At 45.1% G+C, this 19874-nt stretch overlaps 1 protein-coding gene across 1 annotated transcript in view; it reads right to left on the reverse strand.

The window, feature by feature from the left end:
- The window catches only part of MAP2K1 (mitogen-activated protein kinase kinase 1), a 46005-nt gene that overhangs the window by 12047 nt on the left and 14084 nt on the right, over nt 1-19874 (reverse strand). The window contains exons 2-5 of the mRNA XM_034435457.3: nt 12376-12586; nt 11025-11171; nt 7225-7302; nt 4751-4802 (exon numbers count right to left, since the gene is read on the reverse strand). Coding sequence (XP_034291348.1) covers nt 4751-4802; nt 7225-7302; nt 11025-11171; nt 12376-12586 — 488 coding nt within the window. The remainder of the gene's footprint in view (nt 1-4750; nt 4803-7224; nt 7303-11024; nt 11172-12375; nt 12587-19874) is intronic.

The raw sequence follows: 19874 nt of genomic DNA on the forward strand, positions 1-19874 counted from the left end.
TAGGACACCACTCAGCAGAGCACAGCACTTATCCAGTCATTAGCCCTGCATTAAGGCTCCCAGAGAAAGAAAGCAATCCCATCTGCGATTCATCCCACCCAGGCAGGCAGAGAGGAGGAGGAGGGGACCGAGTTCGAGGAAAGCAGGCATCAAGCAGTGGGAAAGAGCTGCTTGCTGCTTCCACTTGAGGACGCAAAGTGCCTTAAAAAACACAAGAACGGATAGATTAGATAGATGGACGGACAGACAGACAGAATAACTAAATAAAAAAATAAATCCATTCATCTATCCATCCCTGGGCTGTGGTTTCACCCCTTCTTAAAAAAGATAAAGGTTCCCCTCGCACATATTGCTAGTCATTCCCGACTCTAGGGGGTGCTGCTCATCTCCGTTTCAAAGCCAAAGAGCCAGCGCTGCCCGAAGACGTCTCCGTGGTCATGTGGCCGGCATGACTCAACGCCAAAGGCGCATGGAACACTGTTCCCTTCCCACCAAAGGTGGTCCCTATTTTTCTACTTGCATTTTTTTAACGTGCTTTCGAACTGCTAGGCTGGCAGAAGCTGGGACAAGTCACGGGAGCTCACCCCGTTACGCGGCACTAGGGACTCGAACCGCTGAACTGCCGACTTCTTGATCAACAAGCTTAGCGTCTTAGCCACGGAGCCGCCACGTTCCTTATTATTCACCCCTTCTTACCTACCCCTAAAGAAAAGGCCATTCAGAGCAACGGCAGATGGTTGTGTTTCATTTAGGCGTAGCATCTTATGGGACCCTCACAGGGGAACATAGAAGAACTCCTCCCCCCACCCCTCCTTTTCCCTGAATTGTTGTAAACAAAAATCAAAATAAATCCAACAGTGAAGAAAGTAAAATGGCCGCTGAAGAGCGGGTGTGTTGCTGCCATTTAAAAATGGGTGGAAATCACGGAGGCTTGGAGGGAAGAGCAGAAAAGAGCTTTGAAGTTTTCATATTCTTTGGCACCAAAGCAACATCCGGTTCTGGCACATTGTTTCTCACGGCTTCGTCAGTCTCCTTTTTCTCAGCTGTATTTCCCATCTTGTATTTTTCTCTGAACTCAGGTATTGATTTCCGCCACCTGAGTGTCCAATAATGACTAGCAGGAACAAGCCGGTAGATGTGAGAATATCGAGCGAATCGACTTGTCCAAATGGCATTATTTGCCCCTGGGGAGCTGTGACGGGTTCGTGCTGGGGCACAACCCCCCCACTCCTCGCTCCTCTGCAGGAAGCCAACATAAGAGCCTTGGTGGTACAGTGGACTAAACTACTGTTAAAGGTAGTATTTAGCTGCCAGCTGCCTGCAATTACTGCGAGTTCAATTCTCACCAGGCTCAAGGTTGACTCAGCCTTCCATCCTTCCGAGGTAGGTAAAATGAGGACCCGGTTTGTGGGGGCAATAAGCTGACTTTGTATAAAAAAGAACACCGCTTGGGGGGGGCGAAAGCCCTACTAAGCAGGTATATAGAAAAGTATGAAGGCTATTGCTTAACGCATTGTAAGCCGCCCTGAGTCTCCGGAGAAGGGCGGCATATAAATCGAACTAATAAATAAATAATAATAAATAAATGGCAAACCTCACACGATACAGGCATCCTAGGTAGAAAGTGGTCTGAAACTCGGTGCCTAAGATGCTTTTTTTTAAATCAAGTTTTATTAGGTTTCCCCCCCACCCGACACATACCCACATATTTTATGAAACAGAGTATTGACCATATCATATCATATCATATACAATTTGTCGTATCCAAATATATTTTAGTTACAATTTCTGCCAAAGTATTCTTTTTCCGCATTTTTTAATCAAATCTTAATGTTTCTATTCTTGTTTATATAAACAGTATCTTCTTTCGCCCTCAAATTCTATTTTCTCAATTTTTAATCATATATATTCTCGTTTAATTTTTAATAATTCATTCTTTATCCTAGTTTATTTAAACATGTTCGGAGATGCTTTTCTTCCATTTCATCTTTTTTGTTTTACAGCAATCTTTCTTTCTCTTTCTCTTCCTCTCCCTCCCTTCTTTTATCCTTCCTACCTAAGGTGAAGCTTTTTCAAACCTCTCAAAATACAGATAGTCATTGACTTATGACCACAATTGTGCCCCAAATTTCTGTTGTTAAGAGAGACAGTTGTTAAGTGAGTTTTGTCCCATTTTACGACCTTCCTTACCGCAGTTGTTAAGTGAACCACTGCAGTTGATAATTTAGTAACATGGTTGTTAAGTGAATCTGGCTTCCCCATTGATTTTGCTTTATCAAATGGTCACTAAAGGTGATCATGTGACCTTGGGGCACAGCAATGGTCATAAGTATGAACCGATTGACAAACATCTGAATTTTGATCACATGATCATAGGGATGCTACAAAGGTTGTAAGTGTGAAAAATGGGCATGTCACTTTTTTCAGGGCTGTTGTAACTGAACGGTCATTAAATGAACAGTTCTAAGTCAAGGACTTACCTGTACAGGTAGTCCTCGATTTATGACTGGCTGCTTAACAACCATGCAAAGTTACACCAAATTTTTTAAAAAGTACTTACAACCAGGGGTGAAATGCTCCCGGTTTGGACCGGATCGCCTGATCCGGTAGCGATGGTGGCGGGTGGTTCGGAGAACCGGTAGCAAAAATCCCTGCCCCCCCCCCATTGTCCAGCTGAGCCGCGCGATCATCAGAGGCTTATTTTTACTTTTAAAAGCATTTTTTCTACAACCTCTTCAGCTGAAAAAATGCTTTTAAAAGTAAAAAAAAAAGCCTCTGATGATTGCGTGGGATCAGCTGGGATCGTCAGAGGCTTTTAAAAGCATTTTTTCTATAACCTCTTTGGCCGAAGAGGTTGTAGAAAAATGGTTTTAAAAGTTAAAAAAAAAAAAAAAAAGTTGGCCATGCCCACCCAGTGACATTACCCACCCACCCACCAAGCCACACCCACAGAACCGGTAGTAACAAATTTTACATTTCACCCCTGCTTACAACCTATCCTCAAAGTTACAAACTGCTGCACCCCTCCCAAAGTCATGTGATTGCATTTTGGGCACTTGGCAAACGCCTCGCATTTACAACAATGTCCTGCAATGATCTGATCATGATTTGCCATGGTTTTTGTCATTTCCTGGCAAAAAATGGCAAAAAACGCCCATTAGCTGTGCTGGATTCACTTTAAGTGCTTCACTCAGCGACCATGGGATTCCATAGTGACTTGTTTTGCAACAATTGTACAGACAATCGTAAAACTGAGTCTGGTCACCTGAAAACTCGAATTATGACAATAACTTACATCTGAAATTCTGAGTTCATTGTGGCCATAAGTCAAGGACTACTTTTATTCCCCCGGTTTTCAAGCCAGGGGAATGCAGCAGCCTTGATGGGACTACTCCCCAGGTGATTTGCAAGGGGGGGGGTGTATGTGGGGTGGGAGGGAGGTCAGGCCCTTTGGGGTAGAGCCAAGGGTGCTTTTTTCAAGAGGCAACTGGATTATCTGGTTTTTCTTTTAAGACGTTTCGCTTCTCATCCAAGAAGCTTCTTCAGCTCTGGCTGGATGGTGGAGAATGGAAGGATTTATACTCCTTGGAGACAGCTGGTCATTTGCATCCTTTTAGAGTTGTTGAGGCCGCTTGGAGGTTTGTCTGTGTCCTCAGGGTCACCTGAGTGGTGCAAATGGGTGTGGAGCCTTCTTGGAACTGTTGAAAGGACTGTATTGTAGACTGGAGATAGATGTTCTGCCCCAGCTCCGGATTCCCAAGGATTGTGACACACACCAACGGTCTTTATCAAAGTTATAACGTACTAAGAATAAACAAAGTCCAGCAAAGGTTGGCAACCAGCCCAGAAGACAAGATACGATAAGATACTCACTCTCCAAGATGCTCTGTAATAATTACACGTTGTTTCCAGCAAGAAACTTACTAACGGTGTGTGACTTAAATAGGCTAAGGGAGTGGCCAATTATCCTCAAGCCCTACTCTCGAGGAGACTTCCTCCTCCTGAGTAGCCACTCCTGCCTTTTGGCAGCCCTGCGTGCTCGAGCATTGAGAAGAGGCTCCTCCACTTCGCTCTCTCCACTTGAAGGAGCCTCTGGAGGTTCTGAAGGCCCTGGCTGAGTCTCTGCCTCTGGCACCACATCCTCTTCTACCTCCTCGCTGTCCAACGTGAGCGCCGGCTGCGCAGGCTGCTGGCGCGACACCACACCAGCCTCCTTGTCATCAGGATCAGCCACGATCCGCGCAGGCCGCTGGCGGGCCACAACAATAGATGATGTTGTATCCCTCCCCCTCTGTTAAGAGAAGGCTGTTCAATTTTGACATAGATGGCCTCTTTGACCCCTCTTTCAAACCAGTGATCCTCTCTGTCCAAAATATGAACTTTGTTGTCTTCAAAAGAGTGGCCTTTGTCTTTTAAATGCAGCTGTCTGCAAAGAGTATCAATCCTTCCCTTCCCCACCATCCAATCCGAGCTGAAGAAACTTCTGGGATGAGAAGCGAAAGGTCTTCAAAGAAAAACCAGAAAGTCCAGTTGCCTCTTGGGGGAAAAAAAGCACCTTTGGGACAACCTGGATGATTCCATAGACCTTTGGGATAGAGTTCCAGTTTTGTAATCACAGCTGCAAACCTGATTTTCTTGACATTTCTATCTCCCACCTACGGTCCCTGCTTGCAATTTTTAGCAAAACACGTCGAGTGAAGAAAATCTGGCTGCGTTGAGGACCAGCTCGAAGGAAAGATAAATCACCTACCTCTGTGCATGATCTTATGCTTTTCTCTCAAATACGTTAGACCTTTTATGACCTGTGAATCAAAACAAGGCACTCATTGCAACAAGCAAACAATGAACAACATGCAACATTCGAAGGAACGTAACCATATTCCGCCTTAATAGAAGGGAGGGGGAAACACCCCAGCCTAACAGGTATCCTGCTCCGGTTTACTGTTCCTCAGAAATTTTTATGGCCGTGCCATGCTTCAACAACTATTTCAGACACAGATCTCTTTAAAGCAGCCACCTCTTTGCTGCAGACGACACAGCTGCCCTCCACAAACTTGGAAGCTATTAGTATAACAGCTGAATGGAAAACTGCTCCTGACCTTCTACCGCTGCACTATAGAGAGTATTTTAACTTACTGCACCTGTGTATGGTTTGCCAATTGCACAGTGGCAGACAGGACAGCACTCCAGAGGGTTAACATCATTGCCCAGAGGATCATTGGCTGCCCTCTTCCCTCTTTGGAAGGGCTTGATAGCTCCCACTGCCTTAAGAAAGTTCCAAACATTCTTAAAAATCCATCTCATCCTGAATCTCACCCTTTTTTTTTTTTTTTTTGAACTATTACCATCTGGCAGACGGTACAGGATAGTAAAAAGAAGGACAAATAGGCTGAAAACCAACTTCTATCCCAGGGCAGTAACTATATTGAATTCTACCATATAGTGCAATCTTAATGCAGTATCAGGGGTTTTCAATTCAATTGTATAGAATGTGAAGGATGTGTGTTTGTGTTTTATTTTTTATAGCTTTCTTATGTATGATGTACACTGAAGATGGCATTTAATTTTGTTGTATGAGGTACAATGACAATAAACTAAACTATTATTATTATTATTATTATTATTATTATTATTATAGAACTAATACCAATGTAATGAATATTGTTATAAACACTTTATTTCCTAAAAATATTTGTACCCAGACAAGACACTGTTTAACTAAAAATTGAAATTTTATGTTATATTTTTTTTAAAAAATGATAAAAAATTTATTATTTTAGACACAATCTCTTTAGAGCAGCCACCTCTTTACTGCAAACGACACAGCTGCCCTTCATAAACTTGGAAGCAACCTTTTTCAACTGAATCTAAAGCACTGCAGAGTTATGGTTGGATTATGGAATCTGGATTCCCAAGACAAACTGTCAAAATTAACTTTTTCTTGATAGAATCTTCCAATTTGATGCAGGCACACCCAGGTACTTGTTAACATTTTCTCCAAGCCCACTATTTTTTTTTTTGTGTGTAAATAAAAGAAGAAAAATTCTTTGCAGCTCAACCAAGCACAGGAGCAATTTCCATGAGGCAGGTTAACGTTTCTCAGCTTTGTCCATTTTAAGATGCATGGACTTTGACTCCCAGGATTCCCTAGGCAGCATTGCTAGCTGGGGAATCCTGGGAGTTGAAGTCCACGCATCTTAACGGTGACAAAGTTGAGGGACATTGAGGCAGGTCATCTACGTTGTCTTAAAATTTTAGGAAAACTGGGAAGCGGGGTTTTTTTGGGTGGGGGGGTTTCAGCAGATTATGACAGATGGAAAGCAGAAAGAGAGGCACACAGATTTTTCACTTATTTTTTTCTGTTTTTCTCTCTATGTGACCCCAATCTATATTGTGTGCCAAGGAACAGAGAGCTGTTATTAAACACCATCGGCTTCAACTTCTGGCAATAGCACCCACAAATGTTCACCCATCTGGATCGGTCTTTCGTAATAATTCACAGCTCTTCCAAAGGCAAGTGAGTCATTTCTTTGCGAGAGATGCAGGACCCAGCTAATGTGTTCCCGGGGGATGGAGAAATAGAGGCTGTTACATGATTTACAATTCCTGGGGGGGGAGTGTTAAGGGGAGAAACATCCCTGATTTTGCCTCTTGCATAGTCAGCCTTATTTGAGGCCTTCATTTTGAAAAGAAAAGACAGAAGAAAAAGGAAGAAGGGAGGAGGTGGAGGAGGAGGAGAAAGGAATAAGAAGAGAGGAGGAGGTAGAAGGAAGAAGGAAGAAAAGGAAAAGGAGGAAGAAAAGGAGAAAGGAAAAAGGAAGAGAGGAGGAGGAACAAAGAAGGGAGAAGGAAAAAAGGAAGAAGAAGGTAGAAGAGGAGGAGAAGGAAAGAAGAAGAAAGGAAGAAGAGGAGGAAAGAATAAGATGGAAGAGGAAGGAAGAAATGAGGAGGAAGGAAGAAGGCAGGGAGAAGGAGGAATGAGGAGAGGGTGAGAAAGGAAGAAGAGAGAAGGAGGATGAAGAAGGAGAAAGGGAGGAGGAGGAAAAGGAAAGAAGGAAGAAGAGAAGAGGGAGAAGGAAGGAAGGAAGAAGAAGCGGAGGAGGAAGAATTCCATGTCTTGTTGCCTTAAAAATGTTCTCAGTGCTCTCTCCCTTCTGGACCTCCACCTGGTGACATTAACCATGTTGGCATCTGTCTTTTCACATGCCCAAACGACATACTTACTGCAATGCTGACTTTGCCGAGAATCTTCTCCGGAATTCTGCCAGCCTTCTTCAAGACTTGATCCAAGGATCCACCGTCCTATTAAGAAATGTTCAAGCAGAGAGTGTCAGGGTGGCAATTAAGAATGTGGAAGAAAGAATGTGGACATGTGCAGTAGCTTAGTGATAAGAGTCAGATCAATCTACCATAAGTCTCAGAATGGGAGCCCAGCTGACAAATACAAAAAACGATGCAATTTGCAGGAAACAACTTCGTTCAAATTCCTTCGCGTCCTGATTCCAGAAAACGTTTGATTTGGCTCTTGTTTCTCTCTTGTCAGTTTTCCTGCAAATTGCTTCTGGGCATTCTGCCAACCACAGTAAAATTATGGTTATCTGAAATACTGTGCCTCAGAACTGAGTTATTATTCTTTGAATTCTTGTCGGCTGTTAAATGAAGTTAAATTAACAGCCCTTGTTCAGAAAAGACTGATTTAAACTGTACTTGTGTTCGAACAACTACTAAGAAAGCTGATTAGTAGTCTTTAATTAGTAAATTAAGGTTTGTACGGACTGTGTGTGTGCTGCGTTCTTTGGGGTCCGTAGCTGGGGCAGAACAATATCTCACTCTCTGGCTTGCTCGCCCTGCCCATGCTGCCCAGCTGATTTCCGTGCCTCGCCCGCTCTACACACCGCAGCTGCCCGAGAAGGTGTGCGGGAAGCCATGCGCATGAAATTGCAAGTTCGGAAGGCGCTTTCTCTCGCAAAACGCACATGCGCTCACATTTTCGGTTCTGCACTAGGCAAACCGGTTTTTAAATTGTGTGAAGCCCACGTCTGCATGGAACACAACATCACCCAACCCACCAAGACAGGGACCGTTACCAAAGCAATTTATTTTAAAGCAACCGAACAGGGGAAGATAACCAGGAGGAGAAAGGGAAAAATTATCCAGGGAGCTTTTACAGGCAAAAATTTCAGTTCCAGCTTTGCCTTATTGTAACCACTTGGCTTTTACCCTGTTTCCCCCAAAATAAGACCTCCCCTGATAATAAGCCCAATCGGGCTTTTGAGCGCATGCGCTAAAATAAGCCTCCCCCCCAAAATAAGCCCTCCCCGAAAATATTTAAACGCAGAGCTGGAAATGAGGTAAGATAGCAAGAGGAGCCCCATCTTGTTTCACGCGCCCCAAAATAATAAGACCTCCCCAAAAATAAGGCCAGGCGCTTATTTCGGGGTTCAAAAAAATATAAGACAGGGTCTTATTTTCGGGGAAACACGGTAGTAAAAGAATTCCTTTACAACTGGAGTTGGGACTCTTTCTTTCTTAGAAGACCAAGTTGGGACCCATCCGACTCAAATGGCTGTCCAGTCTTTTCTCGAAAACCTCCAATATTGGAGAACCCACCACTTCTGGAGGCAGGTTTTCAGGCAGACTTTGAGCATGGAAGCCATTCCACCAAAATGCTGTGGCAAAAAAAAATTAAGGTTCTGCACTGCCAAAGGGAAAGTGAGATGCCCAATTGCAAAGTAAGTGGTATTTGGCTCAGAAATTGTATTTGTGAGAAAGGTCTAAGTGTCAGATTAAGCATGGACCAGCAGTGTCCTGCAGCTGCCAAAAAAGACAAGGCAGTTTTGGGGTGCACCCATAGAAATATAGCTTCAGATCACAGGAAGAGCTAGCAAGCATTCCATGCTACAAAGGTCTGAAATTGTCAAGTGCCAGGAAAATCAGGAGATTCAGACAGCTCAATTGGGTATAAAGATTTATTGAGCTCTCTACAAGAATCTGAACTACTAATGGTAAAAGGAAATTAGCAGGAGATAAGAAGGAATTCAAGGTGGGCTGGACTTAAGATATCTTGTGGGCACGCAGGGACTCATGACTGATGATGTGTTTGTTTATTTATTTATTTATTGGTTCGATTTATATGCCGCCCTTCTCCGGAGACTCAGGGCAGCTTACAATGCGTTAAGCAATAGCCTTCATACTTTTGTATATACCTGCTTAGTAGGGCTTTCACCCCCCCCCCCCAAGTGGTGTTCTATTTTATACAAAGTCAGCTTATTGCCCCCACAAACCGGGTCCTCATTTTACCTACCTCGAAAGGATGGAAGGCTGAGTCAACCTTGAGCCTGGTGTTTGATCTCTCCCTCCCTCCCTCGGAGCCTGATCATCTCCCACGGAAATAATGAGTTCAGTATTAGTTGCTTACCATACAAGAAGGAAGCTGAGCAACTGGATAGAGTAAAGAGAGCAGCAACAAAGATGGTGAAGAACTGGGAGACTAGACCACATGAAGGAATTGGGGTGTATGCAGTCAGAAGAAAGTGAAGAGCAGATATAAAACCATTCTTTCAATACGAGGGGTCCTTGGTGCTCTCTGAGCTTGGAGGTTTTCTTACAGACATTTCATTACCCAACTAGGTAACATTATCAGTGCTAATGGGTTTTGCAGAGTGGATTAAGAGGAGGAGGAGGAGGACGACTGTGGGGTCCTTGGTGCTCTCCAAGCTCAGTTGTTTCCTTCCAATGTTTCATTACCCAACTAGGTAACATCATCAGTGCTAGTCTACTCTTCCGATACTTGTGTAGAATAGATACAGGTGTAGAATAGGTGTTACCTTTCTCCTCGCATCACGCAAACTAGATCCCCTCTGGACCATCCTTCCCTCTCTCCCATCTCTTGATGGTTCTTTCCCCAAAAGTCTCTATTTTCTGTGAATTCAAAACTAGATTTCCACCCCGTAAGGAATATTAGCAGCCCAATGGAGGAAGATGAGTTAAAAGCTCTGTTTGGGCATGAAAGAACCTCTGTAGCAAACATGGCTCAAAAAAAAGAAGAAGCAGAAATCAAAAGCTATTTTTTTGTTGATTTTTTTTCCCTTGCAGAGCCCCAAAGCAATTTCTTCCCCACATATAGAATTGTTCCGTCTCTCTTCAAGAGTGAGGCAAGGAGGGGGCACAACTGACCCCCAAGCACAGAAACAGAGCTCTAACGTGGGAGAGGGGGAGGGCTCCATCTGGCCAGACCAAGGCTGACAGATGTCCAAAATAAAGTGAGATTTTTGTTTCTATGAGCAGGAATGCAAACATTAAAAAAAAAGAAAAAGAAAAAATGAACAGGAAGGTGGGAGTAGAAGGGAACAAGAAATATTGCCTGCAATGAAATAGAGGCAAACTCAGTCAGTTTCCCAGTTCAGTGTTTCTCAACCTTAGCAACTTTTAAGATATGTGGACTTCAACCCCCAGAGTTTATGTTGAAATCCATATGTTTTAAAGTTGTTCATTGGATTATTATACATTGCCCAGAATTGCATTGCTAAAGCTGGCAGCCATAAGAAGGTTTTAAATCAGGGAGGGAGGGAGGAAGGATGGATGGATGGGTGGATGAGAAAGGAAGGAAAATAGAGGGATGGAAAGATAGATTGGGGGAGGGAGGAGGAAAATAGAAGGATGGATGAGAAAGGAAGGAAGGAAGGAAAGAAAATAGAGGGAGGGAGGCAAAATGGAAGAATGGATGGATAGATGGATGGGTGAGGAAGGAAGGAAGGAAGGAAGGAAGGAAGGAAGGAAAATAGACGGAGGGAGGGAATATAGAAAGATGGATGGATGGTTGAGGAAGGAAGGAAGGAAAATGGATGGAGGGATGAGAAAGGAAGGAAAACAGAGGAAGGAAGGAAAATAGAGGGATGGATGGATGGAGGAAGGAAGGAAGGGACTTCTGACTCTGCTCCTCCAACCAACCTCTCTACCTAGCCCTTGATGACTCAAGCATCACAGGGCCCCAAGCAGCCCCCCAAGCAAAGAGGGTCACTTACCATGTGCTCCATGCAAATACTGATCTCGCCGTCACTGTAAAAGGCTCCGTAAAACCCCACAATGTAGGGGGAGTTGCATTCGTGCAGGACCTGGAGCTCCCGAATGATCTGGTTGCGAATTGCCGGCTTGATCTCGAGATGAATCAACTGCCAAAAGAACCAGCCACTGTGGGTTTGCCCCTCGGCTCCTTCCATGACTTCCAAAGCCCAGACCATCTGGCTGCCTGCAGAGGACTCAAGGGCGAGGCCTCTCATCTGAGCCCCCGTTCTGATCTTTACTGGGCTGTGCCCACAAGCCGCCCCTCAAAAGTGCCTGTGTCGTCTTTCATTTACCAAGGAAGAAGACATTTCATCGTTCCTTGCCTGCCTATAAGAGGCGGAATCGTCGTGCAAAGCCATCGTTTAACCAGACCCAGTTTTATGACAATTTTTCCCCAGGGTCATTAAGCGAATCACGTGGCTGTTAAATGAACCACATGGTTCATTAAGCAAATCCGTCTTTCCCAGTTGGCTTTGTTTGTCAGAAGCCATCTGGGAAGGTCCCCGAATCACATTTGCAGGACCAAAGACACCACAAACCCTCACAGCTGCAAATCTGGGTTGCCAGAATTACAATCACGTGATGGGGGTGGGGGGGTGGGGGTGGGGGTGCAACAGTCCTTAACTTCAAGGACAGGTTTGCAAGTCACTTTGAAGGCTGATATAACTTTGAACCATCCTTCAATGAAGAGTGGTAAGTCAAGGACTGCCTGGACCCCATTTGAATCTCTTACCTACCTGAGCTCATTATGGAAGGAAAAGAAAGATTTTGATACAACAAGCCAGCAGGTGACTCATTTGTTAATTATGTCAAGAGTTTCTTATGCCTGGGACATGAGCTGCCCCCTGACCCCACTGGATGGAATCGCCAGGACCCGCTGCCTTAGCAGAGTGAGGAAAATCCTCAGGGACGATTCACACCCTGGTCAGCACTTCTTTACTCTCCTACCATCGGGCAGGAGATATAGAACAGGGGTCTCCAACCTTGGTAACTGGCGGACTTCAACTTCTGGGAGTTGAAGTCCACAAGTCTTAAAGCGGCCAAGTTTGAAGACCTCTGGAATAAAGACTGCTCCTGCCCGGTTTTAAAAAGGGGGGTTGTTTTACTCATGAGTAAGTGCTCACGAGTAATGAGTGAGTCATTGCTTGCAAAGGCTGAGTCAGAACACTGGTAACTGGAGGGACATCGCTGCTCAGGACGTCACATTGTCCACCTCCGATGAATGACTTCTACAAATGGCATCCGATTGAGTAAACCACGCTCAGAAATGGCTTAGCGAGACACACGAACTTTGCCAGTCACGAAACTCACCTTCCTGGCCATGATGAGTCCAGAAGGCTTGTGTGAGACTTTGAAGACCACGCCACCGTTGCCTGCGCCCAGCTCACTGATCTTCTCGAAGTCATCGTCCTTCAGTTCTCCCACTTTTTGCTTCTGGGTTAAAAAGGCCTCCAGCCGTTTCCTCTGCTGCTCATCGAGTTCCAACTCCTCCAATTTTTTCTGCAGAGCTTCCAAATTGGTCCTGTGGGGCCCAGGTGAGAGAAGGGAGAAACTCCTATTAAAGATACGGGAGCCGAGACCTCCAGGCATTGCTCTTCTCCCTCAAGATACAGAAAACTTGCAAGGAAAGAGGAAGAGTTTTGATGCACGTTAGAGCAAAACTGCCTTGTTGTTTCTGCTGTCACCCGCTACCCTTACCAATTTTTATGGTGTTTGTGTCTTGCCTTTTGTCTGGAAGCCCCCCTGTAACAGGAGGAGTGGCAGGACCTGGGGGTGGAGTCAAAAGAGGTCTAAGCCTAGAATCCCAACGTAGCCACAAGTGAGCCAAGTCCAACGACTCTTGAATTTCGTAGACCCTTATCTTAACTCCAAGCAGGTGCAAACCATGAGCTGAGAAGATTCCTATGCATAAGCTGTTTAGCAATAAATCAGTTTAACGGGACCTTCACAGTTAGGTACCCTGTTTCCCTCCAAAATAAGACATGCCCTGATAATAAGCCCAATCGGGCTTTTGAGCGCATGGCAATAAGGACAAGCGCTTATTTCAGGGTTCAAAAAAATAAGACAGGGTCTTATTTTGGGGGAAACACGGTAGATCTGATCTTTTTCTTTTGACATCCCCCTACAAAGAGCTCTCTCCTAGTTTTATCGCCCAACCACCCTGTGAGTAAATTGGGCCACAAGACAGCATGGTCCCTATGCATCCCAGGGAACTCTACACCTACTAAAGAAGAGGTGGAAGCTGCAAGACCTTCAGATCCCATAATACACCTCCCAAGATTTTGTTGGGAAGGGAAGGACCAAATCCACTTTCTATGAAATGGATGTTTAGTGACTGGCAGCCATCTTGTGAGAGGGCTCCACTTCTGTTCTCAACGTTCCAGGTATGTCCCTATTCACACACCTGTATTTTTCCTGCCTCTGTTCCTCCCTGCTGCACAGATGGAACACCTTATGGGACACCCATCCAGCAGAAATATTATCAATATATTTACGGGACCGCCTACTACCACAAGCAGCCTCCCACCGGCCAGTACGCTCTCATAGAGAGGGGCTCCTCTGGGTGCCGTCAGCTAAACAATGTCGACTGGCGGCCCCCAGGGGGAGGGCCTTCTCTGTGGGGGCATCCACTATCTGGAACGAGCTCCCCCCAGAGATACGTAGGATCCCGGATCTGCGCACTTTCCGCCGTGCTCTTAAGACTCTCCTATTCCAGCAAGCCGGCCTGGCCTAATTTTCTCCCATGTTTTAAAATTCTTTTAAATCGAAATTTTAATCTGTTTTAAATTATTGGGATTTTTAATTGTCTCGGGCTAAATTATTTAATCTGGTTTTAATTATGTTCTTAACTTTTGTATCTATGTATTTTATTTTGTGCCTGTTCACCGCCCTGAGTCCTTCGGGACTAGGGCAGTATATAAATCTAATAAAACAAACAAACAAACAAACCACATAAGCATGATTAATTAACTTTCAAACCGAAGACGTTTTCCATCCTCTGGCATTCATTGATTCAGCACAGCTGTCTTGTTCCCAGTGAGCAATCATTTCCCCTACAGAAAATATTCTGAGATCCCATTTGCAGCAAACAGATAGTACTTTCCATCCTGCCGAGATGTTTTAAGCACTCAATGGAACCAAATTTGCAAGCCATTACGCAACCATTCACACTTTGCATGGACGCTCCTCACTTCTTCATCATTTCTCTCCTCTCAATAAAAACAAACAGCTTCACAAGAAGAGGACATGAGATGCTGCCCCTCTTGATCTAAAGCAGGGGTGAAATTCAGCAGGTTCTGGAGAACCAGTAGCGGAAATTTTGAGCAGTTTGGAGAAATGGCAAATACCACCTCTGGCTGGCCCTAGAGTGGGGTGGGAATGGGGATTTTGCGGTATCCTTCCCCTGGAGTGGGGTGGGAATGGAGATTTTGCAATATCCTTCCCCCAGAAGTAGGGAGGGAATGGAGATTTTGCAATATCCTTCCCCTGGAGTGGGGTGGGAATGGAGATTTTGCAATATCCTTCCCCCAGAAGTAGGGTGGGAATGGAGATTTTGCAGTATCCTTCCCCTGCCACACCACGCCCACAAAGCCATGCCCCACAAAGTCACGCCCACAGAACTGGTAGTAAAAAAAATTGGATTTCACCGCTGATCTAAAGGTCCATCATTTCTTAGATCCCCCCCACTTTCCCCCCTCCAAATGTGGCGACCGTAAGGTATGAGGACTTCATTTCCCAGAATTCCATGCTGGCTGGGGAATTATGGGAGTTGAAGTCCACACATCTTAAAGTTGCTCAGGCTAACAAACACTGAATTAGGCTTCTTTCAGGTTCCTGCAGATGGTTCCTGAATGTGAACAGACTCCTTATTTTTAAGCTGAGAGGTGTAAAAGCTGTTCTGTTCTTCCCTTGCAGCAGATTTTGCCAGCTATGAAAGCAGCTGCTGGTGTATTTTGAGGTCTTCAGCGAAGCACATTTAACGAATTCAGGAAAGCCAGCTACCACTTTTGAACCTCGCTAATCAAAAGACAGAGAAAGGAGAGTTGTCGCCAACTGTTCAGCCTAACACTTTCTGCCTTGAATTTTGCAGATGTTGTGTAAGATTAGGCTTGACCAATTCTCACCATTAAGCAAGGCTCCTGGAGACGGCAAATTGCTTATGAGAAATCCAGCAGGAAAATCAGCAACAAATGATTTGCAAACTCAGTGTTGCACACCATCAGCAACGGATTTGTGGGACCAGTAAGTTTTAAAACAGCAAGAAATCACTTTTCACGCTCACAACGATATGGGTTTTGGTTAGAACACAGCTACGGAACATTGCAATTTCCACAGAATGGATGGTTTAAATTCTCTTGGGGGGAGGGGGGAGAGAGAGCAGAGACCAATTTCTAAGCACTAGCTGAAAGTAAAAAGCTGCTAAAAGAAATAAAAAACCAAAACAGCTGTCTTTGCCTACTCCTTGTCTTTAAGTTGACAATCTCAAATCGAAATGTTAATAAGCTATCATTAGGAGCAGCAGAGATCTTGCATTAGTACGCCACAGTAAATTTTCAACTGTCATTGCAATTGGATTATGTACTTCCTGCTCTGGGAAAGATTATTTTCCCTTAACTGTACAGAACACAGCTCCAGTTTCAAAAGGACATCCGCTGGCTATCTGCTCCTTTTCCAGCCAACTGCTTGAGTTGAACACTCCAAAACCTGGGGATTTATCCAGTGAAAGAAACCCAATTCATGGAAGCCCAGGTTTACTCGTATGCTAGACTTCACCACAATCTGAGATACACAAAATCACATATAATGGCAAAGTCTACTCAGACATCAAGCTTAGAACACAGAATCACAGGGCTTGAAGAGACCTCAGGGTCTTCTTCTAATCCAATCCCCTGTGTTCAAGGCAGGAGACCACACTATAAAAATGATGTTGAGACCCTAGAAAGAGTGCAGAGAAGAGCAACCAGAATGATGAGGGGACTGGAGGCTCAAACATACAATGAACGGTAGCAGGAACTGGGCATGGCTAGTCTAGTGAAGAGAAGGACCAGGGGAGACAGGATAGCAGTCTTCCAATGTTTGAGGGGCTGCCAGAGAAAGGAAGGGGTTAAGCTATTTTCCAAGGCACCCAAAGTCCAGACAAGGAAAAATGGATGGAAATTGACCAAGGGGAGATTCAATTTGGAAATAAGGAGGAATTTTCTGACATTGAGAACAATCAACCAATGGAACAGAAATTGCCTTTGCAAGTTGTGGGAGCTTCATCACTGGAGGCTTTCAAGAAGAGACTGGACTGCCATCTTCCAGAAATGGTGTAGGGTCTCCTGCTTGGGGGGGGGGTTGGGCTAGATGACCTACAAGGTCCCTTCCAGTTCTGTTAATCTGTAAATCCCAAGCAAATGGTTGTCCAGCCTATTTTTGGAAACCTCCAGTGATGGGAGCATCCACAATTCCTGTAGACAAACTGTTTCACTGATTAATTCTTCTCACTGTCAGAAAATTTCTCCTTCCTTCTAGGTTGGATCTCTCTTTGATAAGCTTCCGCCTATTGCTTCTTTTCCTGCCCTCAGGTGCTTTGAAGAATAAGTCAGTCCTCTCTTCTCTGGGACAGTCCCTCAAGTACTGGGAAATAGCTATCATGTCCCCCTTAATACTTCCTCTTTCTAGCTCCCTCAACCATTTGTCATACAATCTAGCCTCCAGATCCCGTATCATCTTAGTTGTGCTTCTCTAGGATCTCAACATTTTTTTTGTATCGTGGTGACCAGAACCGGATGCAGGATTCAAAATGTGGCCTTGCTAGTGCAGTCAAATGGTACTACCACTTCCTGCGATCCTGAAGCTATCCCTTGGTTGATGCAACCCAGGATTGCACTGGCTTTTTTGGCAGCTGCAATACGTTGCTTAAAATCAGGTTCCCCCTTTAATCAGAAATAAAGTAAAATACACAACTTAATAAAAGCCAGACATCAGGAGGAATAACAGAGTTGGAAGAAACTTTGCAGGTCTTCTAGTCCAACCCCGTTCAAGCAGGAGACCTTATAGCAGTGATGGCTAACCTTTTTGCCGTCACATGCCAAAAGCGGGATGAGTGGGGGAGGGGCGGTGTCGCACACGTGCATGCCCACACCTATAATTCAATGCGCCCTGCCCCCCCGCGCATGCGACCCCCCCTGCAGTCCTCCCGCTTTTGGCACGTGATGGCACAGGGGGCCCGTTTTTCACCCTCCCCAGGCTCCAGAGCCTTCCTAGGAGCCTGGGGAGGGCGAAAACAGCCTTCCACACACCCCTGGAGGCCCTCGGGAGGCCAGAAGTAGGCAAACAGGCTGTTTCCAGCCTATGGAGGGCCTCCAGGAGGCGGGGAAACCCATTTTTTGCCTCCCCAGACTCCTAGAAAGCGTCTGGAGCATGGGGAGGGTGAAAAACGGGGCTCCCCCCAAGGCCCTGTGGAGGCCAGAAACAGCCTGAGTCCCAACTTCTGGTGGGCCCGGAAGGCCTGAAAATCAGCTGACCGGCACACGCATGCGCACCGGAGCTAAACTAGGGCAACGCTTGTGTGCCCATCGATATGGCTCCGTGTGCCATCTGTGGCAAGCGTGCCATAGGTTCGCCATCATGGCCTTGTAGTATTCCAGAGAAATGGCTGTCCAGTCTCTTTTTAAAAACCTCCAGTGATGGAGCACCAGGGATGAAATTCAGCAGGTTCTGGAGAACCGGTAACGGAAATTTTGAGCAGTTCAGAGAACCGGCAAATACCACCTCTGGCTGGCCCCAAAGTGGGGTGGGAATGGAAATTTTGCAATATCCTTCCCCCAGGAGTGGGGAGGGAATGGGGATTTTGCAGTATCCTTCCACTGCCACGCCCACCAAGCCACACCCACAGAACCAGTAGTAAAAAAAAATTGAATTCCACCACTGTGGAGCTACCCACAAATTCTGGAGGCAAGCCACTCCACTGATTAATTGTTCTCACTGTTAGGAAATTTGTCCTTATTTCTAGGTTAGTTCTCTGATAGCACCTTAGTAACCAACAATGGAAATGAATAAGCTTTCATGAGCTTCTGTCTTTGTTTGAGTCTGAAAAAGTGTTCCAGACTCCTGATTTTTGGCTACCAACCTGCTTCTGCTCCAACGATGAAGAAGTGCAAGAAGGGAATTTCAGAGTAATTAAACAGACTGCTGTTCTGGCTCTCACCCTTGCCAAGTAGATAATTCTCTAATTCAACAATGGGACCGAGCCAGAAACAGGGAGACCGCAGGAAAAAGCCAAGCCTCTTGCTTCCGTTCAACTTAGTTTGCAGCTGTCATCAGGGTTGGCACTTCTGAATCACGAAGACCGTCCGTTTCTTCTCTCAAAGGGACCAGGTAGCAGATAATAGCTAATTTGGTTCTCTGCCCAAGGAGACAATTCAACAGGCTGGGCTAGATGGAGGAACAGGATGAGCTCACATCCTGCCTTAAGCCATCATATAATTTGGCCCTGATGGAATGGGTTGCTGCTGCTGCTGCAATTCTAGCTGGAAACTATGGTTTGTGACTTAGCGTGTTATGGAAATCCAGCCCATTGTGATTAAGTCAACAAACTCTGATTTAGCACAGTGTGCAAACCCAATTACCGTATTTTTCGGAGTATAAGATGCACCTTTTCCCCCCAAAAAAGAGGGTGAAAATCTGGGTGCGTCTTATACTCCGAATGTAGCCCCACCCAGCTTCTCAAACGGAGGTTTCAGAGGCTGAAAAAAGCATCAGAAAAGAAGCCCCCAAACAGAGGTTCAGAGGCTTTTTTTTTGCTTTTTTGCTTTGCTTTTTTAATTTATATGAATTAAATTGATAAATATAATTTATATTTTTTTTCTGAAGCTCTGTTTCGGAGGCTTTCAGAGGCAGGAAAAACAGTTTTTTTCTGAAATGGAATTTCAGAAGTTTCAGAGGCAGAAAAAAAAGCAAAAAAAAAAAAAAAAAAGCAAGGCACAGAGCTCACAACCAAGGAACTTGTTGTTAAAATTCACCTTTGGGAACAGCTGATTGGGGGTATTCCAGGAGGCTGATCCACCTGCCAATCAGCTTTTTTTCTTATTTTCCTCCCCAAAAACTATGGTGCGTCTTATACTCCGAAAAATACAGTATAATCTCTCTTGTTAAGGATACTTTCTGTGTCCTTAAACAGTTTCCCCAGCCAGATATGTTAGAACAGGAGTCTCCAAACTTAGCAACTTGTGGATTTCAACTCCCAGAATTTTTCAGCCAGCTGGCTGAGGAATTCTGGGAGTTGGAAGTCCACAAATCTTAAAATTGCCAAGTTTGGAGACACCCCCCCTCCATAACCATCTCTTTCTGGGTCCACCAGCTAAGCATTCTGGGAGTCAGAATCCTCAAACATCTGGAGAATGCCTGGCTGAGAACAGCTGCTTCAAGCATGCTTGGAAAACAAATCACAGGTTCTTTGTTTTGTTTTCTGCTCCAGCAGTCAAGGATAGAAAAAGATGTTGCCCTTGAAAATGTACCAGGCTGTCTCCAGAACCCCTCCCTCCCTAAAAGCCGCCTCCACCACCGCCCCCCCAGTAATTGCTCATGCAAATTGAACTGTTAACTGCCTCCTACCTTCTCAAAAGTGCGTGGGAACTCAGCAGAGTAATTTCGAGTTTTGCACTTCATTCCCCACCCCAGATCCAACTTTTTCTAGCGATATAAATGCAACCGGGCCTGAGACAGATCGAGGGATGGGATTGAAAAATTTTAGCAACCGGTTCTCTGCCCGGTTGCTGGGTGGGCGTGTCCTACTCGGACTCCTGCACCACCGCTGTAGGGGGTGG

Source organism: Pantherophis guttatus, chromosome 13, assembly GCF_059756535.1.
Source record: "Pantherophis guttatus breed Tessera chromosome 13, ASM5975653v1, whole genome shotgun sequence".
NCBI classification, from domain to species: Eukaryota; Metazoa; Chordata; class Lepidosauria; order Squamata; family Colubridae; genus Pantherophis; species Pantherophis guttatus.